The sequence below is a fragment of the Nicotiana tabacum genome, chromosome 15 (assembly GCF_000715075.1).
Source record: "Nicotiana tabacum cultivar K326 chromosome 15, ASM71507v2, whole genome shotgun sequence".
Classification (NCBI taxonomy): Eukaryota; Viridiplantae; Streptophyta; class Magnoliopsida; order Solanales; family Solanaceae; genus Nicotiana; species Nicotiana tabacum.
The window spans coordinates 123,397,933-123,421,915 of NC_134094.1; the positions used below are offsets into that span (position 1 = coordinate 123,397,933).

The 23,983-nt window shown below is 35.5% G+C and overlaps 2 protein-coding genes across 4 annotated transcripts; both read left to right on the forward strand.

Moving 5' to 3' along the window:
* Positions 1 to 242: 242 nt before the first annotated feature.
* LOC107830166 (mitogen-activated protein kinase 9-like) lies at positions 243 to 9,627 on the forward strand. Of its 3 annotated transcripts, none has more exons than XR_001658088.2 (12): positions 243 to 651; positions 866 to 1,274; positions 1,385 to 1,512; positions 1,613 to 1,672; positions 4,704 to 4,853; positions 5,106 to 5,261; positions 5,356 to 5,493; positions 5,583 to 5,659; positions 6,563 to 6,664; positions 7,142 to 7,373; positions 8,787 to 8,963; positions 9,304 to 9,627. XR_001658088.2 is itself a non-coding variant. In NM_001326237.1 (11 exons), the coding sequence occupies exons 1-11, from the start codon at positions 403 to 405 to the stop codon at positions 8,856 to 8,858; spliced, it is 1,773 nt and encodes a 590-aa protein (NP_001313166.1). The 3 variants fall into 3 exon arrangements, 1 of the variants encoding a protein (NP_001313166.1); XR_001658087.2 differs by having other exon boundaries at positions 9,313 to 9,627; NM_001326237.1 differs by lacking the exon at positions 9,304 to 9,627 and having other exon boundaries at positions 403 to 651; positions 8,787 to 8,858.
* Positions 9,628 to 12,917: 3,290 nt separating this feature from the next.
* On the forward strand, positions 12,918 to 22,721 carry LOC107830168 (beta-glucosidase 44-like). The gene is made up of 11 exons (XM_016657645.2): positions 12,918 to 13,393; positions 13,535 to 13,593; positions 19,720 to 19,795; positions 19,896 to 19,967; positions 20,202 to 20,289; positions 20,568 to 20,820; positions 21,135 to 21,250; positions 21,379 to 21,596; positions 21,708 to 21,739; positions 22,023 to 22,125; positions 22,241 to 22,721. The coding sequence occupies exons 1-11, from the start codon at positions 13,147 to 13,149 to the stop codon at positions 22,516 to 22,518; spliced, it is 1,542 nt and encodes a 513-aa protein (XP_016513131.1). The 5' UTR covers positions 12,918 to 13,146; the 3' UTR covers positions 22,519 to 22,721.
* The last annotated feature ends 1,262 nt before the right edge of the window (positions 22,722 to 23,983 follow it).

The window sequence follows — 23,983 nt, forward strand, 5'->3', positions numbered from 1 at the left end:
AAAAACGTAATAAATTAAGTACATAATTTATTATGATACCCATATTAATTGATGCATATTTTATTGGACTTGAAAAAATAATTTGAAATGAGTAATAAATATAGTGAGGTTTTTTCTTGATATACGTAAAGTGACAAGTAAAAAAAAAATTATAATATACGTAAAGTGACAAATAAAAAATAAAAATTTATTTTTAGCATGCATGACAAAAGTAAAATTGAACGGAGTGAGTATTTGGTTTCTATCTACAAAAGAAAAAAAAAACAAAAAAAAACAAGAGTTAGAGGAGAAAAGTGGAGGAGGGAGAATCGGGAGAAAGCATAGAGAGACAGAAGAGAAAGCGTGGAATGCTGAGGTCTTGTGGTTAGAAATCAAGAATCAAAACGAAAGTTTAGTGTGTATATGGGGGGTGGTGGTACATTTGTGGATGGTGTTCTTCGCTGGTTTCAACGTCGTCATAGTAATGAAGATGCGATCTTGACTGATCTTCAGAAACCCCATAATACCCATTTACAAGAAAGAGCAGAAGATAATAATCAAGAGTTTACCATTACTGAGGATTTTGACATTACAGGTCTAAAGCTTATCAAAGTACCCAAACGGCTTAGTTTCCCTATTTCCGCCCATTCTTCTATGGATCCTCTCAAAAAGGTTTCTTTTCTTTTTTCCCTTTTTGTCCTTTTACCTACAGAATCTTGGACCCCCTTTTTGTTTTCTTTTGGATTTTACTGTTTTACTAGAATACTATTAACTGTTTAATTTGATGTGGATGATCTGTCTTAAAAGGTCGGGCCTGGTGCACTGACCTAATTTCACCTTTCAGATGTATATTAGAATTGTTTTTTAATGGGATGTTCTTATTCAGAATGCGTTGGAGACGGAATTCTTTACGGAATATGGAGAGGCAAGTAGATACCAAGTTCAGGAAGTAATTGGAAAAGGCAGCTATGGAGTCGTGGGATCTGCTGTCGATACTCATACTGGTGAAAGAGTTGCAATCAAGAAAATTAATGATGTCTTTGATCATGTTTCTGATGCTACAAGAATCTTGAGAGAAATCAAGCTTCTTCGGCTACTTAGGCATCCAGATATTGTAGAAATAAAGCACATTATGTTGCCTCCTTCTCGGAGAGAGTTTAAAGATATTTATGTTGTTTTTGAATTGATGGAATCAGATCTCCATCAGGTGATTAAGGCCAATAATGATCTTACTGCTGAGCATTATCAGTTTTTCCTATACCAGCTTATGCGTGGACTAAAATATATTCATACAGGTTTGTTCTTTGTATAATTTGAAACGTGCTTTTGCTATCTCTAACTATAGAAGTAGAAGTTAAAGTTACCTCTGTGATAACCAAACCTGCCCTTTTTGCCCCCTTACCAGCAAATATTTTCCACCGGGATTTAAAGCCTAAGAATATTCTTGCTAATGCTGACTGTAAGTTGAAGATTTGTGATTTTGGTCTTGCTCGTGTATCATTCAATGATGTGCCATCAGCTATTTTCTGGACTGTAAGTTCAAATTCAGAAGGCTTCCTTTCTGCCATTGTTTTTTCATACAGGCTTTTTGACTGGTATTTCTGATAAATTTATCTTTTTCGATGTATTAAAGGATTATGTTGCAACTCGATGGTATCGTGCCCCTGAGCTATGTGGCTCCTTTTTCTCTAAGGTAAGATCGGTTTATCACTGACTTCCAAAGTTTTTTTGTTCATTCTTGTTGTGTATATGCAACAACTGCAATGGCAGTGGCTTGAGTTTTAACCTTCCTTTTCTTGATTTTGTATGCAACAACTGCAATGGCCACTAATTTTCAGAATTTAATAGTTCGTTTTGTTTTGTATATGCAACAATTGCAGGGCACATATGTTGAGTACAGTTAATGACACTCAGCTAGCGTTTGACCATATATTTCTAAATTTGTTTTAAAAAATCTGATTTGGGTGAAGTTTGATTTGAAGATGAAAATTTGTTTGGACATAATTTTTCAAAACATGTTTCACTTCTTTTTTGAAAAAACATGAAATGTGACTTATACCCATAAGTTCATAAAACTATCAAAAATACTCTACAATACCAGACAAACAAACTTGTTAATCCTCTATATGCAGAACCTTCATCGATGCCATTCATTATCATTATCATTATCATTATCACAAACCAAAATCCTGAACATAGATAAGTTTGGCACAAAATTATCATTTTTATAATGAACTACATAATACACTATCCTATCATTATGAACTATATAATACACTATCATTATCATTTTTATTTTTAAGCCGAGGGTCTATCGGAAACAGCCTCTCTACTCCATGGGGTAGGGGTAAGGTACACACTACCCTCCCCAGACCCCTTACTTTTGGGATTTTACTGAATTGTTGTAGTTGTTGTTGTTGTTGTTGTAATACACTATCCTAAAATCATAACATGATATTTTAATATCAACTGATAATAACACAATTACTAGCTACTATAATTCGTCAAATTGCAATAATATTACAAGATCCATCAGTCCAAAAGAAAATCATAGTAGTTAGCTGGTGGATTAGTTGGGTCATAATCTAAGTTGCTCGGCCCGAGTGTCGGATACGAGTGCGGGGATTCCGCTAAAAAATTCAAAATTATAAAAAATAGAGCTATAAAGAGAAAAAGAAAGCCATTTAAGGCCTTCCACCAACTCCATCTATATCGCTGCTACTGTCTACTGGAAGTCCGAACTCAGAACACGACCCCTTGAATTCTTGATTTTTCTGAAACACAAAGCAACAAATATGTGACAAAAGTACTACAATATTGAAAGTATGCTATTTCCCATGTCTTAAATTTATTTTATTTTTAATTTTGAGAAATCAAAATCTCAATTTCCCCCCAAATTTCTTGATGGACTCAGGTCAAAGTATCGAAGTTAGTTGACCAAATCTGGGACGTATCCCGCACTCGCTCCCGTCCCGTGTCGAGACGGGTCCGCGCAACTTAGGTCATAATAGATGATGGGCTTTTTATAAAATACAACAGTTTGGGGTAATTTTTAAAATTGTTAAAAAATTCAACAGTAATATTTTGGGCCAAAAACAGGTCTAGAGCTAGTTTTGGGATTTGAAAATTTTGTTTTCAAAATCTGCCAAAACATGGATAAAATCTATAAACAAACATGTTTTGCCAAAAAAAATTTGGAAAAAACTTGGCAAAATCTATGGCCAAACGGGGCTTAGTGTTATTGTATTATGTTCAAGATTGTTTTCCATTATTTTCTTACTCCAGTCTTTTGCACTTAGTGTCAATGTATTATGATCAAGATTATTCCCCGTTATTTTGATACTCCGCTCCTCCAGTCTTTTGCTTTCCTTTGAGATTCATAGATTATACGTCATTCTATTTCCTTAGGGAGAGGGAAAAACACTTGCGAAAGTAATAATATCTTACCATAAAAGATTTGTGGCTGACACTTCATGTACTTATTCGCCGTTGCAGCCTTTAACAATGTCTGCAAACTAGATTCAATTGATTACAACTCGAAAATGCTGCGATTGAACAATTAACTGCAGCAAACACCAAAAGTATAAAAAAGAAGGAAAAAAGGGAGAGTCTCAGTAGTAATTCAGGAAAGTCACATTATTATGAGATCTATAACTTCTTGTTAGCAGAAAATCTTAGCTGTTTTTCATATTACCCTATGCTAGCTGTATTGAATCATAGGTTCATTATAGGTTGAAGGATAGTTAATAAGCTATGGAGCTACTTGTTGGAAAAAGTCGGTTCAAATTCAAGAACTTAGATAGTAGCATAATTTCCTTGAATTGGTTCAATGATTAGAGTATCCCTCTTACAGCATATGCTCCACCTTCTGTTATGAGTACCAGTCTCTCGAATCTAGTGTAGTGCTCATCAATACTGTGGGGAACCTGCTGTATGGCCTGTTCTCCTCAATTGTTCTGCAACAGTGAAAGGTTTAATTTATTGGCTGTTTGTCGGAGGTTGATACAGAATTAAAGGCAGGTGGGTGCATCATACAGAACACAGCCTATGAAGTCGATCCACCACTGGTGTAATTTCAAGTCTTACGATGAAAATTACCAAGTCAATGGGGCTATAGGAAAAACTGGGCGCATTTTGCTAATGCTCAAGTAACTGCCTAAGGAATTTGGAATTTTCAACATTTCACAAGTCTAAAAAAATGTGAAATACTAAAAAAAGTAATAACAATATTATTTCACAGGAGCTAATAGGTTGTCATATGGGCTTTTAATTTTAACACAGATCACACCACACTTTTACTGAGCATGAATGTGTCGGGTTCGGTTAACCTTCGGAGAAGTTCTTTTCCAAGTTTAGTTTGAGTTTGGTTCCAGCGTTGGCTTGGATATAGGCAACGGATGAGATGCTAAGAAGCTAATTCTCTTGCATTTTACACTGAAACATGGCTTGGGGACCTATAGTTTATACCGCTTTAAAGACAAAGATTCGTTCCTTGTCATCAACAACAACAACAACAAACCCATTAGTTTCCCACAAGTGGCGTCCGGGGAGGGTAAAATTTGTTCCTTGTCAAATTTTGATAAAAGAATTATATTTGGAAAGACGTGGTTTCACTATGAAACAACTTTATCATACATGTGAAGACTTTATTTGTGTTTTTGACATATCTTTGTAGACTCATTTACATGTGATACATACTATCTCTGAGAGTTCTCTATTTGCAGTATACTCCTGCTATTGATATTTGGAGCATCGGATGCATATTTGCAGAATTGCTTTCTGGAAAACCGTTATTTCCTGGAAAGAATGTGGTGCATCAATTAGACCTAATCACAGATTTGCTTGGGACACCTCCTCCCGAAACAGTTGCAAAGGTCAGTTGTCATAATATATGCTTTTCTTTCTGAGGTTTTCTTTGATATTGTGCTATTCCTTTAGCATCATCCAGATTTTTTCTGCATGCTTTTTGTTCGAAAGTATGTGTTTATTACTTGCAAGTAGACATATTTGAGAATAAAAGATAAAGTAAAAAGAGTTTTTGCTGAGAGGTTCCATGGCATCACCTTTTACATGCCACTTTATTTTTCTTATTTTATGAACTTTTTTTTTAAATTCAAAACTGGCAGATCAGAAATGAAAAGGCAAGAAGATACCTCAGTAGCATGCGGAAGAAACAACCAGTTCCATTTGAAAAAAAGTTTCCAAATGCAGATCCTTTGGCGTTACGGCTACTTGAACGACTGATTGCATTTGACCCTAAAGATCGGCCATCGGCAGAAGAGGTAGTGATTGAATACAAATCAATGTTACTTCATCTGCTAAAGGAAATTCTCAAGTCCAATTGACTTAGAAACACTAATTGTGCCTTTTTCTTAGGCATTGTCGGATCCATATTTCCGTGGTTTATCAAATGCTGATCATGAACCATCTAGGCCACCAATATCAAAGCTTGAGTTTGAATTTGAGAAAAGAAAACTGGCAAAAGAAGATGTTAGAGAACTCATCTATCGCGAGGTGCAGCTTTCTTTAGTATAATAATAATGGCTACCTTGTTAGTGAAATGGTTCAAAGGACTGACTTTAATCTTGTCTTGAGCAAAACAGATTTTAGAATATCATCCTCAGATGCTTCAGGAGTATCTTAGTGGTGGAGATCAGACAAGTGGCTTTATGTACCCAAGGTTAGCTGCTAACTGAAGCTAGTTCTAATATTTTTGTGTTCTTTCTTTTCTAAAAGTTGCTCTGCTTCTTTTGCAAAAAAAACTGGTATTCTTAGTCTTTTACTGGTGGTCAACAAATAGAAGGTACATCTAGAGTGTTAATTACTACTCTTCAAAAAATGGAAGAATATCACAAAACATATACGCTTTTTTCTTCCTTTTAAGTTTGGAAAAGTTGGTTGTGCTGGAAGTTGTGCTCCTCCCATCCTCCCACAGATACAGACACAACAGGGAATCTTCTGGAAATCAAAGGCATTAAGTTTTCAGCAATGAGATGGGAATAATTTGCTTAAAACCAAATTTCTTAGGCCTCTCTATTCTGATCGTTGTGCTAGCAATACTGTAGTATATGAAGGATTTCTGCGACAGTAGGGTTGCTGCAGACTTTTAACATGAGGATTGCAAAAGAATATTCATATCAGTTTTTTCAACAATGCTGGAGTCCGAGCCAACTTACACGCACTTCGACTAATCTGCCTAGGATCTGCTCCTCTTACTAGCACAAGCACCGGGTAACTTTGCCTACCAAGACTTAGGCAGATGGGATGAAGTCTCACCTAGTGGCGCCTCTGCTTGAATTTGAACCTTGATTCACTAGGCTTTCACTCTGATTAGCGATTGTCTGATCCATGGTCTTGTGTTGGATCTTATTGATCATCCTTTTTTTAATCTTTTGCAAAGACATGTCTTTATCATTTTTTCTCTATCACATATAGTCGATTAACGTCTTTCAGACTCCCACTTCATATAATTAGGCTAATATATTGTGCCTAATAAGTTTCATCTGCTTCTATTTCTGAAGATTTATTATGTTTTGCTATTCAAGGAAATATTGATCACGGTCTTTCTTTTATGTCAATTTAGTGGTGTTGATCGGTTCAAGCGACAATTTGCACATCTGGAGGAGCACTACGGTAAAGGTGAACGTAGCACCCCGCTTCAGAGGCAGCATGCTTCCTTGCCTAGGTGTGTGGTCGAGTATATGGTTCTTTCTCTGCATTTAAACTACACGCATTATTGTGCTACACATAAAAAACATTCAGATTTGAAAAGTAGTTCTCTGAAAAGTTTATCAAATAAAACCAAGGTTTTTTAAAAATACTTTGTGCTTTTACATATGGATGTAGATTTAGAGTTACTTGCATTATTTTGTGCAACGACTTACCATTTAGCTCTTATTGTTTGGATATTTCCTCTCTTTTTTGGTCACTGGTGACCTTTGGATTTGTTTACCTGTGATTTCAATCGAGTAGCATCTTTTGTGATTTCAGGATGTTGTGCCTATTAAACTCTCTAGTTTGTCCACATACTTGTACAAATTCAAGTATTACAGTAGATTGCTAGTTTGGTATTGTACTTCAAAAGTCAAGGATGTATGTTTGGTTTCACATATATACAGTTAACATATGAACTTATTTTCTTTTTGGAATACCTCCGCTGCAGGGAGCGAGTTCCTGCACCAAAAAATGACACCTCTTCCCAAAATAATGATTGTGAAAAGCGAACTGTTTCAACAGCTCTTCAGAGCTCACCAGGGCAGTCTGAGGGATCGGAGAACTCAATTGTCGGTACACAAAATGGAAGTAATCAGGCAAACAACAGTGCTCGTAGCTTGCTGAAAAGTGCTAGCATCAGTGCTTCTAAGTGTGTGGAAGTTAAAAACAGAAACACAGAGGTACTCTTTTTATTCTTCTCTTGTTGCTCGCCTTTTGGATATTGCCGTGAGTCTGATGTTTTCTTTCTCTTGTTATATAATTCAAACATTCTCTTCTCTGTAGCTTTTTGAGCTCTAGGGAATCTCATTGGTTTTTAATAACACCAATATTCTTGATGATTTCTTGCTCATTACTATTTTATTTATTTTTGTTTCCCCTTGCTCCTCGTCTGATTGTTGGTATGATAGGTGTTGATGCTGTATCAGCTTCAGTTAGTTTTAGAGCTTATTATCATAGTTCTAATAATTTTGAGGTTGCAGTCTTAACTCCATTGATTTCTGTGCTGATGTACAAGTCAATCAATCATGTTCACTTGGATTGTCTCAACATCAGGGACGATTGTATTTCCATAGAAAAATGAATAAAAGTACAAATGCAGACAGTAGCAATAACCGTACACTCAATAAAGCAAGTGATGAGAATAAATTGGTTCAAAAACCAATTGAATGCCAGTTCTTGCATCTTTTATACTATTACTCTATCATCTTTTATACAAGGCAACGGGGAGATTGACGAGGATGTTACTCACCGTATTGGAGCGAGGTGGATGAAATGGAGGCTTGCATCTGGGGTTTTGTGTGATAAAAATGTGCCCCCAAGACTTAAAGGCAAGTTCTACAGAAACTATGTTGTATGGGGTTGAGTGTTGGTCCGTCTAGAAGTCCCATGTCCAGAAAATGAAAGTATAGTTGAAATGAGGATGTTGAGATGGATGTGTGGACATACCAAGAAAGACAACATTAGGAACGAAGTTATTCAGGACATGGTGGGAGTGGCCCCTGTGGAGGACAAGTTGCGGGAATCGAGGCTGTGATGGTTCGGGCGTGTGATGAGGTGAGATATAGCTGCTCCGGTTAGGAGGTGTGAGAGGTTGATCATGGCGGGTCTGAGAAAGGGTAGGGGTCGGCCTAAGAAGTACTGGGGTGAGGTGATTAAGCAGGACATGTCACTGCTTCAGTTTACCGAGGGCATGACCCTCAGTAGGAAGGCGTGGAGGACGTGTATTAGGATTGAAGGTTGACAGATAGTCGCGAGTCTCTACTAGGCTTGTCAGTAAACTAGTTGTATTGTTGAATTTGCTTATTGCTGGTTCGTTATTAGTACCAGCAAAAACACACGTGTTTTTCGCTTTCATTACCCTATTACCTACTTGTTGCAATTGTTTGTTAATTTAGTTTCAATGTTCCTTGAGTCGAGGGTCTACCGGAAACATCTCTATCTTCGTAAGGTAGGGGTAAGGTTTGTATACAGACTACCCTCCCAAGACCCCACTTGTGGGATTTTTTTGTTATTTTATTTTATTTTATTTTATTTGTTGTAGTAGTACTTTCCTCATTTGACAGGACTTATTCTTATTGATAATGTTTTCATAGGAAGAGCCAATTGAAGAGGCAAACGAGGAAGTTGATGATTTGTCTCAAAAAGTTGCAGCTCTTCATACTTAATTCTCTGCAGTCCTCTTATACATTACATTTTGATGATGTGCTCAACCATGTCACTTCTTATCCTGCGAATCATCAACATTTTGAAGTTCCGCTCCTTGATTTCAGGTAGAAGCTAATTGTAGGCCGTCAGTTCGTTATTTGTGCTATAAAAAATTTATTGTGTACCATGAGAGAAAATGCTCCAGCTATTTGTGGATCGGAGACCATTATTCTCTCCTTAGATGAGAAGGATAGCTATTTGTAACTAGTTCAAATTTGCATCGATTTGATAAATCATATAATACCTACTATTATACCTTTCTCGAATACCTTCCCTTGTATGGCCTATTATGCAATTGGATCCAGTGGCATCCGCGGACTGATCCTGATCTTTACTGGTCATGTATTGATATCGCAATGCCTGATTAGTGATTACTCAATTATGTCATTGATAATTTCCCGTCAGTTGCTACAGATAATTTATGAGATACTGCGGTTGTATATTGGATGGTAAACTGGAGCTGGTGTCATATGATTCTGATTTTAAGGGTGAATATCTCTCAACTGCTTCGGGTTCTATTTGTGGTGCAAACAATAACGAATATGAGGTGTGAAACTAGACTGGCCTGAATATGGATCAGTGTATAATTTTTTTTTGTGTATTTGAACATGTTATAGTACTTTTAGCAAACCTCCATAGTCTTTTACTTTTATTGCAATAGCTCAAATTTATGTTTAAGTTCTCACACTGAACTAATTAAAAGGACTGTATGTGAAGATTTGTATGGTAGCTGTGGATTTTACTGGTCCTTTCTGTGTTTTGTTCTTAAATGGCCATATGTCTAGAATGTCTGAATGTACAATTATAATGGCGATCTGTAAATCTTACGACTCCAGCTGAATGTAAGTGCTACTTAATTATATGATTTTTTTAGTACTTTATAGGACTAACCATTTACTATTCCAAATTATTCACGGCAAACCAAAAGCCTCCTAATGGGTAAATTTTCTCCAAATCCTGTTTGATACATACATAAAAAAGACCATGAGCCTGATGGACTTATTGACCAGCTTTTAAGCCGTTTTTAACTTGTGGAAGTGTTTGGCAACCAAAAAATTGGCTTAAAAAAAGCCAAAATCAATAAGTTGGAAAACCCAACTTTTTCTAAATTGGCTTAAAAGTCATATTGCTTTGACCAAGGATATTACATTCTTATCCCTTATAATTTTTCTTAATCCCGAAATTACCCCTAAGTAAAAATCCTACAACATACTATTTTTTTTTTTCCATTCTCCAATATTTGTCAATTTCTTGAAGTTCTTAACGTGAAGCAAACAATAGTTTTTTAAATAATGTTTGATACATTCCAATATTTTATAAATATTGTTCTTTTGGCTTCTTTTTTTGGTTCCATAACATTTAATTTTTTTGGTCGTTGAATTCTTCCTTTTTTTTTTTAATTGGTGTAACTATATTCTAAAATCAAATCATTCAATGAATTTACGTGTTACTCCTGAATTTGAAGCTATGAACGGAAAATATAATATTATGATCATCATCTTCTTTACAATGTTAACAACTTTAAGGATATTTCAGTCATTTTAACAAGAAAAAGTGCTTACCAGCCCAAACACTTCATCAGCTTGTTTTAAGTTTCAGCACTTTTATCCAAACACGTAAATGCTTATTTATAAAACAAGTTCCAGCGCTTATAAAATGCTTTTAAGCACTTTAACTTAAAAGTCACTTTTTTAAGCCAATCCAAACGGGGCCATGTCTTAACACTATTAGACTACTTTATTGTCTCGGATGCACTACACACTATATGAATATTTCATCTAAATCAGAATTAAATAAAAATATACTCAACTTTTATATCATATATACTAATACTTACTAGCATTATATAAATGAGAATGGCAGAGAGAGGAAGTGTTTCAGAATCGTGCGTATAAATGGGCACAGTAATGTTCCTTTCTGTTATGAAAATTCCATATTTAAACTTGACAGGTTTTAACTTTTAGTTTTAGAATTTTACCGTTAAACCCTATTATATTTTTTGGTTTAGAGCTTATTTTAATATTTGTAACATATTCATGTTCCATGTCGAAATGGTAGGTTCATTTGAACCCATTAAACTCACGCTCCATTGGTCTCTACCATATTCCTAAATACAAATTAAACGGTAGTAATTTATGTACGTTGGATTTTACTTCAATGTCGAGATTTGTCATTTGATTAACTGCTAGGAAGAAAAGCCTATGGGAATATATTTGTAGTAATAAATGCAAATGATAAAAACTGAGGTCCACACCCCACAACAATCTACCTTTTGTTAAACACAAGACAGTTGGTTTTAAAGCTACTTTCCTCCCAATTTATTTATTTATTCAGATAAAATTATTAACCATGCATCTTGAAAACACGGGCCTTCTACTTATAGACAATATTCAAGCGGTCTAGTAAATCAAGTGCAACACTATCAAATGACCTACAAAATTTGGGACCAAGGACTACCCCAACTTCTTTTTGATTATAACTATTTTTACCCTTTGTCTTAACGGTCCAAGTTTATCTACTTCGTTTTACCCATTATCGGAAGTAACAATTGGCATCTTTCTTGGTCAACAAAGGAGGCTTTTGCTGCCTATCCTCCTCGTTTGCCTTCTCATGAACAGTACACTCTCAGATTAGAAATCTCGGATTTTAACTCTTGGAAATGAGAAATATTATAAGTTAGCAATTTTTTTCATATTAATATGATAAAAGAAATATATTAAAAAATATTAGTCAAACTTAATACAGTTCCAAATATATCATCTAAAAGAGAGCCAAAGAAGGAAGATAGATTCCAAAGTTGGAATTCGAATTGGAACGGAAAAGAAATTGAAATAATAATGATAAAAAGTGAAAAGAGGAGTGGATAGCTAGCGCAAGGAAATGGCAAGGGATATCCTTTTCCTAGAGGAAAAAGAGAAACCTCCTCATTAAATACTAAATAAAGTACATATACTTTTTATTCAAAAAATCAATATATACAATAATCACATTATATACGATTTTGCGTGCTATTCCTTACGCCCCGAGAAAGAACCTCCACTTAGATTCATTTTAAGTCTCGAGTTCTTGTTTAGAATTTTCGTATATGAAGTTCGAACTTTGATGCAATTCAAATTGACAAGCAGTAGTGACAGCATAATAAATGTCCGGAGGACAGAACAAAATCTTGAATTCTCGGGTTTCCTTTGGTCGCGCTTTATGGCATTTTCACTATAAAAAAAAAATCCAATCCCGCAAAGGATTGTTCATGGAACTACTATCGAGATTCTTCGGACCATATTTCCTAGTATCATCCATATGTTCATTGTTATACCATCATTTGCTCTGTTATACTCAATGGACGAGGTAGTAGTAGATCCAGCCATTACTATAAAAGCTATTGGACATCAATCCTCTTCACGAGGGTGATTAAAGTGCGGGAAGGGAACTTCTCACCTCGAGGGAGGCAGGAAGCGGTAGCTTCTAGAATGGAAGCTTCTCCTTTACTTTTTTAGAGCATTGGATAGGATATTTCCTCGGTTTCCGAGAAGGGTTTTAATGGCGATCAGACTCCTCTTCTATGGAAGTCTAATGGTTTGGGGACGTCGATTCCCTGGATTTTCTGGCTTCCCTTCAACCAGCCACTCTTTTAGTTCCCAAAATATATAGAATCCAGAATCCTTTTAAGCGCATTCCGAACTTGACTCGGATTCTAGGCGGGGAAGACTGCCTGATTTTGCCGCGGAATTGCCACTTTCATTTTCCGCAGATGAAACATAACAAATCAAAGAAGTTATCCGCCCCAGGAAAGACAAAAGAGAGTCCATGATGAATAAGCGAAGTAGAAGTAGAGAGCGCCGTTTGCCCCACACTTCAGAAAAAGTAAAAAAGTATGGATGAAGTAAAAAAAAAAGTACATAAGGAGTGAGAAAGAAAAATTTAGTTACGGGATTAAAATGGAGAATAGTATATATATAAATTAACGAAGAATGTCCAATATTCTCTTATTTTAGAAATTCAATGAAATAGACACATATATTATCATTCATTTCCTCTTAACTTTTAACACCCTCCCTCAAATTCATAATAGTAAAATAGTAACCTTGTCTCTGTAAATATTTACGAAAACAACGGACTATGTCCGCCCTCGCCACACCACTAACATTTGACATTACCCTAATGTGTTTTCTATAAGTAGACTTGATTCTCACCACGTACTTGCCATCCCACCCCATTCTTCACACTATATATTCACTAACATTAAAAAATATGATCAATAAAGCCACTCCATTGCTGTTTTTGCTGCTTGCTGTAATAATATTAAGCACTTTAAATCTCATTCAGAGCGATAATGTGTTGCCAGAGACGGCGGTTTTCGACACCGGAGGGTTGAGCAGAGACAGCTTTCCAAAGGGTTTTGTGTTTGGAACATCAACTTCTGCTTATCAAGTTGAAGGTGCAGCCAGTAAAGATGGCCGTGGACCTAGTGTTTGGGACATTTTCATTAAAAAACCTGGTATACTTAAATGATCTTCCAGTTACACCATTTTTATTTTTTATTTTTTATTTTTTATTCTAGTATGTATCATGATTTTTTAAAAAAATTTGGACGATTTTGATAAGTGGAAGTATGAGTTTTTACTTGGTGTTAAAATAGGACGTGAGCCCAATAATGCAAGTGGAGAGGTCTCTGCGGACCAGTACCACCGTTATAAAGTAAGTTTACATACGTTAGTGTATTTACTATTCTTTGTGATAATTGTAAGTTCGGGAGTTAATATAAATATTAAAATATACATATTCTACAAGAAAAAAAAATGTTGTTTCTATACATGTCAAGGAGAAGACAATGGGCATATTTGCACCCACAGTCGGACGTTATAAATCCGTCCCTTGTTCCAGCTGTATTCGTTTGTATAAATTCTAAAACTTTCGGTCACTTAATCTAAATGTGTTTGAGAATGTAATGAAGTTGATCGTTTTTCTTATTTCCACAAGATTATTTAGGAAATGCCATATACTCCGTCTCTTTCAAAAAGATTAGCACTATTTCCTTAATAATCTGTTCTAAAAATATTGTCACATTTTAATATTTCCTTAATAAGAAATATTTATAGTCACGCAAATGATATGACATGTTTTAGACCACAAATTTTGAAAAGTTTTACAGTCATATAAATGCTATGGTTTATTTAATACCACATATCTCAAAATTCCTCCCTTACTTGTTAAAGTTTGTGCCTAAGTAAGGGAAGAGTATTTAAATCAGCTAATGAACCAAGAGTAACGCGGTGTTCCGTCTTTCTTTTATCGTTATCGTCCCTAGGCTCATGATATTTAGACCTGCTGAATTAGCAGATCTGAGATGAAGAACTCTAGCTAAGACCAGAGATGAAATGAAATGAGGAAGGAAGAAGAATATCTGTATATTTTTCATTCTATGAAACAACGGGCTACAACTCTGTATTTATACAATTAGCTATTATTAGAACTAACTAACCACCTCTAACAATCTACTAACAACTCTACTGATAAATAGACTAAAATGCCCCTGCTCTATATACACACTAATTGACCCTTTTCTCTACACTCCCCCTCAAGCTAGGTGGTGTAAAGACATCAAACACTCCTAGCTTGGAACTTAAGTATTCATGTTGAACCCTGTTTAAGCCTTTTGTCAGCAAATCAGCCACATGCTTCCTTGTTCCTACATATCTGGTGTTAACCAATCCCAACAAATTTTTCTCCCTTATGAAATGACATTCTATATCAATATGTTTGGTCCTTTCATGAAATACAGGATTTGCATCTATTTGCATTGCTGCCTTGCTATCACAGTAGATATCAACAGGTAGTTGAACTTTAAATCCAATCTCTTTTATTAATCCAGTTAGCCACACTAACTCTGCAACTGTAGCTGCTAAGCTTCTATATTCCGCCTCTGTTGAACTTCTGGACCCAGTGGCTCGTTACTTGGACTTCCAGGACACCAAAGAATCCCCTAACTTTATTAAAAAAAACTGTTGCTGACTTCCTAGAGTGCTGACAAGCAGCCCAGTCTGCATCACAATAGGCTTCAAGTGTGCCTTTGTTATTGCTTGACAGAAACACTCCTTGCCCAGGATGATTTTTCACATACCTGACTATCCTCATAGCTGCCTCCATGTGAGACCTTTTTGGTTGTTGTAGAAATTGACTCAAAGTTTGTACACTGAATGTCTGTATGAATCGATATTATTCCATTCCAAATCCTTCCCGATACCTCCCAAGAAAAATCTCGAATTTGGATCCCAAATTGACGGGTTAGTGTGAGCTTATCCATAGATTAGGCCTTGTTACTGTTAAGTACAACAATTTCCCAATTAATCTTTGGTAAGCTCCTGGATCAGTCAACAGTTCATCTCATGCACTCTCTTGAGTCTTCAAATGATCATCATACTCCTTTGTAGTCAGCTTCACGTTCATCTCCAATGGTGTTATGGCTGGCTTAGCTGCTCCAAGTCCGAGTTCTGAGATAAGTTCTAATGCATACTTTCTCTGATGCATTAGAATTCCTTTCTCAGACCTTGCAAATTCTATCCCTAAAAAATACTTTAGCTCTCCCAAGTCCTTCATCTTAAAGGTTTGCTATAAAGTTGTCTTTGTTTCTTCTATCATTTGCAAGCTAGTACCAGTTACTAGCATATCATCTACATACACAAGGACAATAACAGTGCCTCCTTTTGGTAGCTTCTTGACAAATAAGGAGTGATCATATTGGCTTTGAGAGAAACCAAATGCACACAATGCTTCAGTAAGCTTCTCATTCTACTGTCTTGGAGCTTGTTTAATTCCATCCAAGGATTTGATGAGCCTACACACTGTATGTGACTCCCCTGGCTCTTAAATCCTGGTGGAAACTCCATATAGATCTCATAAAATATATCACCTTGTAAAAAGGCATTATACACATCCATTTGATGAATGTGCCACCTCTTAGCAGCAACAATAGATAGGATTTCCCTCACAGTTACCATCTTGACTACAGGAGAGAAGTCTTCTTGTAGTCAATCCCCTCTTTCTATAAGTATCCCTTGGCTACTAGCCTGGCCTTGAATCTTTCCACCTCTTCGGAAGCTTTATACTTGACCTTATACACCCATTTGCATCCAATAGGACTCTTGCCTTTAGGAAGTGGTACTACCTCCCATGTGTTGTTACTCTCCAGTCCCTCAATCTCTGACTGCATGGCTTCCACCCACCTAGGGTCTTGTCTAGCGTCACCAAAGGAAGAAGGTTCAATAATAGAAGAGAAGGCAAGATATGCTTGGTATTTAAGTGAAACACCACTGTAATCTACATAGTTGGCTATGCTATAAGGAACATTTTGATGAATGTTCAGAGAGATAGAGTCCTTTAGCCATATAGGTAGATTCCTATCTTTGGTAGATCTTCTAATGCCAGCAGGTTGTAGGGATTGATGCCCATGTAACTGTGAAGGTGTAGGTGCAGATGCTTGCTCTTGAGCAGGACTATGTCCTGATTCATCTTCCAGATCACCTACCATAGGAAGATCAGTATCCTTATTGGGAATCATTTCTGTTCCATGATCAATAAAAGACTCTAGTTTTTCTTGGTTAACCACTATGTTGTGCCCAGAGTTGGTTCCAGGTGATGAATCATAGGTTGAGATATTAGGTGGCAAGAAAATAGGAGAATGAGAAGTATGTTGATTTCTGAATGGAAAGACATTTTCTTTGAAGACAGTATCCATGTTAACAAAGAAACAATTGTTAGCCAAATTTAAGAGTACATAGCCTTTCTGAACTGATGAGTATCCCATCAACACTGCAGGGATTGCTCTTGGCATAAACTTGTCATGGACTTGTACATCTTTGATAGGGGTGTTCATAAAAACCCGAAAAATCAAACCAAACCGATAACCAAACCAAACCGACCAAAAAAATCGATATTTTTAGGTTTGGTTTGGTTTTGGTTTTAAATTTTAAAAACCGATCAAATTTGGTTTGGTTTTGGTTTTAATAAATAAAAAACCGAACCAAACCGACTATAAAAGTAGCTATTTAAATCTATTATTACACCTATATATATGTATATTTTTATATAAAGTTTCTAAAATTTTATGGTACATATTAGTCATTTGTATTTTTAGTCTAGTTCTTTGCTATTATAATAATCTAATTCTTTGCCTTGTAGTTTGATTGGTAGCTTTCTTTTATTAAGTACAAGAATTTATTTCATGTTAAAAATAATTGATTTTTAATTGAGTACTTAAGTTATTCATCACTATTTGAGTCAATCATCATCAATATATCTTGGTAAATGATAGATTTCTCAAAGAGCAATTGGTTTGATAGCGTTATGTTGAAAATGTACTCGCCGGAATATGCGTTTGGTAGTGTAAGTCTCATATTTAAGAAAAAACCAACAAAAAACCGAAAAAACCGAAAAACCGACAAAAACCGAATCGATAAAAAACCGACTAAATTGGTTTGGTTTGGTTCCAATATTTGAAAAATCGACTTACTTGGTTTGGTTTTTTTATAGGAAAAAATCGACCCAAACCGAACCATGAATACCCCTAATCTTTGGCATAACACAGACATCCCATCACTCTAAGATGATCTAGTGAAGGTTTTCTATTATACATCTTCTCAAAAGGTGATGCACCATTCAGGACCGTAGAAGGCATCCTGTTTATGACATAGATTGCAGCTAGAATACAATGACCCCAGTACTTTAGAGGAATATGTGCTTGGAACCTCATAGCTCTAGCAGCCTCTAGGATATGTCTATGCTTTCTCTCAACTGCTGGGGAGTATAAGCACATGTTCTTTGATGCATCACTCCAAGTGCTTGAAACAATTCTGTGCAGGTTGAGTTCACAAATTCTATTCCATTATCAGTTCTGATAATTTTAACTCCTTTGTCAAAGTGAGTCCTTACATAATACAAAAATTGTTTCAACACAACACAAACATTTGATTCAAGCTTTAAAAGAAACAACCAAGTCATTCTTGAGAAGTCATCTATGAGAGTTAAAAAGTACTTATTTTCATCAAAAGTTGGAACTCTATATGGTCTCCATACATCAGCATGTACTAGTTCAAAACATTGAGTAGTTCTGATACTGTTACTAGGAAATTGAAGTCTAGTGTGTTTAGCAAGTGGGCACACATGGCACTTATTTATAGTAGAGCAAGTAGTTCTGATACCTGTTAATTGAAACGAAATGTGATAGCTCCACTCGTATCTATTGGTCCAAGGTATAGATGGTGATTGTGAGGTAAATCGACCAAAAAAACATCGCCAGTTTGATTTTTGTCCACATCGTCAGCAATTCTACCCGCTCCAGTGACATATGTGTTCGGATGAGCAGTATCTTCCATGGCTTCTTAGTTGTGCTTCGATAACAATTATGGCGAGAATGTCTATGGCGAATTTTTCAATCACAAATCTAACCGCTCAACACACACAGCTTCAGCTTGAATCGATGAGGACTAAAATTACTAGCCTTAAGGCTCTGATACCATGCTGAATTAGCAGATCTGAGATGAAGAACCCTAGCTAAGACAAGAGACGAAATGAAATGAGGAAGGAAGAAGAATATTTGTATCTTTTTCATTCTATGAAACAATGAGCTACAACTATGTATTTATATAATTAGTTACTATTAGAACTAACTAACCGCCTCTAACAATCTACTAACAACTCTGCTTATAAATACACTAAAATCCCCCTGCTCTATATACAAACTAAGTGCCCCTTTCTCTACAAGACCACTTAATATTTTTGTCTCATTTTAGTTTTTTTTTAAAAATGAAACTGAAGATTTGATATTCTTTTCTCTTTTGTTTTGACTTGAGAATTAGACGGTTTGTTTTTTGGTTAAGATAATACTTAGAAGAATTATTTGTTCTAAAATTAGTACTCCGTACGTAGGTCGCAAATGTGATCTTCAATCGCCGCTTGGCTGCGAGATGTAGGCATATAGCCAAAGAAAACGATTTCTGGTCTTAACAAACTTTAATTTTGAAGTATAATCTTTTAGAGTATACTGTGAGAATTTGATGCGACATCTTTAATAAAGATTTGTTTGGTATCAGTTTTTATGGAGATTTTCCTAGTGTAAAAGTCTCTTTTAGCCATCATCAAGGGCAATTTGATAGACAAAATGATTAACAATATACTCCATTACTCTTTCTCGTAACACGAGCTGTGACATGACAGTATAATTATCCCTGAGAAGAATTAAGAAATCTAATGATCAAGTCATATTAATTGTTTTTACTGTTTACCTTGTCATGGAATTACTGCTCGCATGTAGTGGGATAATAACGGGTACAATTGAAGCCGTAACTTATGACGCGGGGTAATAGTTTATATGTAAAAATTCTTTAAAATTATAAATATAGTAGATATCATGAACCCATAACTTTAAAAATATAATACGCTCAATACTAAAAAACTCAAAAGTTGAACTCATAAAGTTCAAATTCTAAATCTGCCTTTGCTCGTCCAAGTTGTTTTGACAAATTAATAGCATGTTTGGCCGAGCTTCTAAAATTAGTTTTTTTTGAGTATTTTTTTTCTCAAAAGTACTTTTGGTGAGAGAAAGTTGATTTTTGGTTAATTAATTTGAAAAACGCTTATGAGTATCTATTAGTGTTTTTAAGTGTATTTTTTTCAAAATTACTTTTTGAGTGTACATTTTTTTTAAGTGTATTTACGCAACTCTTGTGGATAATTTCATCCTATGTAGAAATTTAACCTTAAATACTTAAAATTATTTTTACGATTTTGTGACGTGAAAAATTAACTGAATCCTCTTCTTGGGTACAGGAAGATATTGATCTAATGGTGAAGCTGAACTTTGATGCTTACCGTTTCTCAATTTCTTGGTCCAGGATTTTCCCAAGTAATTTCATATCTTCTTTCTTCTTTCCACTTCTTAACTTCAATATCTAGCCTTTTGCATAAACAGTAAAATCTTTTTGTGTCTCACTTTTCCAATGTAGATGGAACTGGAAAAATTAACTGGAAGGGAGTTGCTTATTATAACAAGTTGATTGACTATACGCTTAAAAAAGGTAAACTTATCGATGTTTTTCAATAAGATGTGCCAAAAATAACATGTGGAGATGTAGCTTTCGGCAGCACGTACCGTCATACCTATTACATTTGTCTAAAACTATACATATATTATGTGTCACAAAAAATTGTCGATGTAGTGGTACTCTCTATCCAGGGGTTTAAAATGCTGGATCTGCCTTTACTTAACAATATTCGATATGGATAAGTTATATTGAGCATTTTTTTTGCAGGCATTACTCCATATGTTAATCTTAATCACTACGATTTACCTCAAGCACTTCAAGATAATTACAAGGGGTGGTTGAGTCATGAAGTTGTGTAAGTACAGTCGTACTTCTGTATAACAATATCTTTATATAACAACAATTTACTATAAAAATCAAGTTTCTTTGAAACCCTTATGTTATAATATATGTTCTTTCTAACAACACTCGTTATAACAACTAAAAATATTTGGAACAGCCTTTAAAATATTCGTCGGTATATCAACAAAATATACCCCACATGATTTCTTGTGTTGATGAATAAGATAAGCTAAGGTTACAACCTTGTTACTTCTTTGTTCTGAAAATGCTTTTGCTATTTAAATCTTGCAGGAAAGATTTTGCTGATTATGCAGAATTTTGCTTCAAAACATATGGAGACAGAGTCAAGAATTGGTTCTCATTTAATGAACCAAGAGTTGTTGCTGATTTAGGGTATAACACTGGATACTTTGCACCTGGTAGGTGCTCCAAAGCATTTGGCAATTGTACATCAGGGGATTCTGCAACTGAGCCATATATCGTTGCACATAATCTAATCTTGAGCCACGCTGCTGCAGCTCAGAGATATCGCGATAAGTATCAAGTAGGATAATCCTTTTTTTGTAACTTATATACACTAACAATGTAAGAATTTTACGCTATTATGTATTTTAATCTGTTGTAGCAAGTAAGCTGCCTTTTTTCCGGACTACTAATCTTATTTCTTTTATAGACGATTACTTGTGCTAGTTATCTTTTAGGTGACTTATTGATAAAGCAAAACACTTTTACGCAATCAGCATGCATATAGAAGTTAAAACTAGTGGTTTATCTGGATATTATACACCATATTTCAACTCATGACATAGTAGAAGAAAAGGAGCAAGTTTTAACTTCATCTTCTACTGGCAATCACAGGAGAAACAGAAAGGAAAATTTGGAATTATCTTGGATTTTGTTTGGTTTGAACCTCTGACCAAATCCAAAGCTGACAATTATGCTGCTCAAAGAGCACGAGACTTTGAATTGGGATGGTAAGAACGTGCAAACATGGCACCACATCACTTAATAATATTGCATGTTTACATCTGAATAGGGTGGTCAATCCTCTTTGAAGTTTAGTTTACTTAAGCCTTATATTAATATGAACTTTATTATACAGGTTTTTGCATCCTCTAATATATGGAGAGTACCCCAAAACCATGCAAAATATTGTTGGAAATCGGTTACCCAAATTCACAAAAGAAGAGATTAAGATGGTTAAAGGATCCATTGATTATGTGGGCATAAACCATTATACTACCTTCTATGCATATGATCGCCATCTATCCAAACCAAAAGCCCTTGGCTACCGACAGGATTGGAACTGTGCATTTGCTTGTAAGATACTAATATATTAGTTTCACTTCTTTCTTTTAGCTAGATGAAAAAATGTTCTGATTTCCTATATAAAGACTATTTGATTCTAATTCTTTCCTTGGCCTGATGCAGATGATCGCAAGGGAGCACCAATTGGTCCTAGGGTAAGCACATTGAATTTAATGTTTTTGTACCTCAAAACATTGGCGTAACTAGTAAAGATGATGTCACGTGACCGGGGTCACTGGTTCAAGCCGTAGAAATAGCCTCTTGCAGAAATGCCGCAGGGTAAGGCTACGTACAATAGACTCTTATGGTCCGACCCTTTCCCGGACGATCGTATCTCGTGCATAGCGGGAGCTTAGTGCACGGTCTGCTTTTTTTACCTCAAAAAAGACTATATTCCTAACTGTTGGCTAATTCCATCTTTATTTCGAATCCCTGTAGGCGCACTCCGACTGGCTCTATATTGTGCCTTGGGGTCTATACAAAGCTGTCAACTATGTAAAAGAACACTATGGAAATCCTACCATTGTTCTATCAGAAAATGGTATACTTAATTAACTAGTAAAATGTTTCGAAACTGCTGTTACCTAGTATTGTTTGAAATTCCAGACTAATTTAAAAGGAATTCTGAGGACTAATTACTATAGATGATATTTCAGGTATGGATTATGCAGGCAACATTTCTCTTCCTGAAGCTTTGCATGATACCAAAAGGATTGATTACTACAGAAGCTATTTGGCCGAACTGAAGAAGGCTATCGATAAAGGAGCTAATGTCATAGGCTACTTCGCGTGGTCATTGCTCGACAACTTTGAGTGGAGACGGGGTTATACTTCTAGATTTGGTATTATCTATGTTGATTACAGAACACTCGAGCGATATCCAAAGATGTCAGCCTATTGGTTCAAGCAATTACTTCAACGCCATATGCATTAAGCCCAGACTTTGCTTCCTGTATTCGCTTTCTCAAATAGTTTGCTTTCTATAGGATATGCGTGTAGTTTCATGTCCAGCATTTCCACTGTTGAAACTGGAAGCCAGATAAAGTTTTGAATATCAAGGGTGCGAATATTGGAAACTAAACAAATGCTATATTTCTAGTAACAAATGGCTACACCATATTTGATATTTCAACAAAATGTCATTGGCAGGCACATAGTTGGTATCTTCACAAAACTGAAACCGATTGCCTTTCAAAGCCTTGGCTCGTCAACCATTTCGAAAAGAAAAACTATTACGATTAATAAGCTGAAAAATTAGACCTACTTTAGGCATATCGCATATTGTATAGTACTCACCTGAGAAGAGTGAAGCTGCCCAAGAGTCGCGAACATCTCCAGATATCAGAATGCCATTCTCATCATGTTCAACAAGTCCATCTCCTAAGACCTTGAGCTTTCCATCTTTTAATGTTCTCACCCTAATCATACCCTCCTTGTTCTTGTCATAGATTACAGTACTCCCTCCCTAACCGGAACAGCAAGAAATCTACACGTGAAAGAAGACACCAGCGAGATCCAAATCCACAACAAATTTTGCTAGATGATATCAAGATCCATATTCTCTTTTTCTCTTCATCTGATGATATTCTCACCTAACATGTGGGTATCAATCTTACTACCGATAATTGGGTTCAGCACAAGTACAATATAAGTATCATACAAGTCTGAAATAAATGCCCAAAATTCCAGATTAGGCGAACATGTGGGAAGTTATGTTTGGCCATAGATTCACAAATTTGTTCTGAAATATCTGATTTGTGCGAAGTTTGGTTTGAAGATGAAAATGTGTTTGGACATCAGTTTTCAAAATATATTTCCCAAATTTATTTTGGAAAAACATGAAACATGACTTATACCCACAAGTTCTAAAAACTATCACAAATACTCAACAATACAATTATCAATAACATTCATTATATTATCGCAAACCATAATCCTGAACATAAATAAATTTGATACAAAATTATCATTTTTATAATGAACTACATGATACACTATCAGGTGACCGAGAAGACGAAACTACATTGTTACAAAATCATAAATTGTGAGCTCTTTTATAAAACACAAAAGTTTGGGGCAATTTTAAAAAAATGTAATAGTGATATTTTGGCCCAAAACTAGCTATTGAGTTGGTTTTGGGATTTGAGATTTTACCAAAATGTAGGTAAAATCTATGGTCAAACATGTATTTGCTAAATAAAACCCAAATTTATTTTGACAAAATCTATGGTCAAACGGTCCTTAATTTCTCGTCTTATAGAACTTGAATTGTTTCAATTGTGCAACACCTCTACCTGTCACTAGTGAATGTGAGATCTCAAGCTATAGATTGACTTAATGTGACTAAGATATACTGGAATGACATTTGAGTGATCCAAACAGATCCCTATGAAGTTGGC

Bases quoted from the DNA above. Each gene is read 5' to 3' on its own strand.
- LOC107830166 (NM_001326237.1), top strand. From the start codon at position 403: ATGGGGGGTGGTGGTACATTTGTGGATGGTGTTCTTCGCTGGTTTCAA. The intron at 1,275-1,384 runs GTTTGTTCTTTG...CCCCCTTACCAG, and splicing joins ACTAAAATATATTCATACAG to CAAATATTTTCCACCGGGAT. The intron at 6,665-7,141 runs GTGTGTGGTCGA...CCTCCGCTGCAG, and splicing joins CAGCATGCTTCCTTGCCTAG to GGAGCGAGTTCCTGCACCAA.
- LOC107830168 (XM_016657645.2), top strand. From the start codon at position 13,147: ATGATCAATAAAGCCACTCCATTGCTGTTTTTGCTGCTTGCTGTAATA. The intron at 21,251-21,378 runs GTAAGAACGTGC...TTTATTATACAG, and splicing joins CGAGACTTTGAATTGGGATG to GTTTTTGCATCCTCTAATAT. The intron at 21,597-21,707 runs GTAAGATACTAA...GGCCTGATGCAG, and splicing joins TTGGAACTGTGCATTTGCTT to ATGATCGCAAGGGAGCACCA.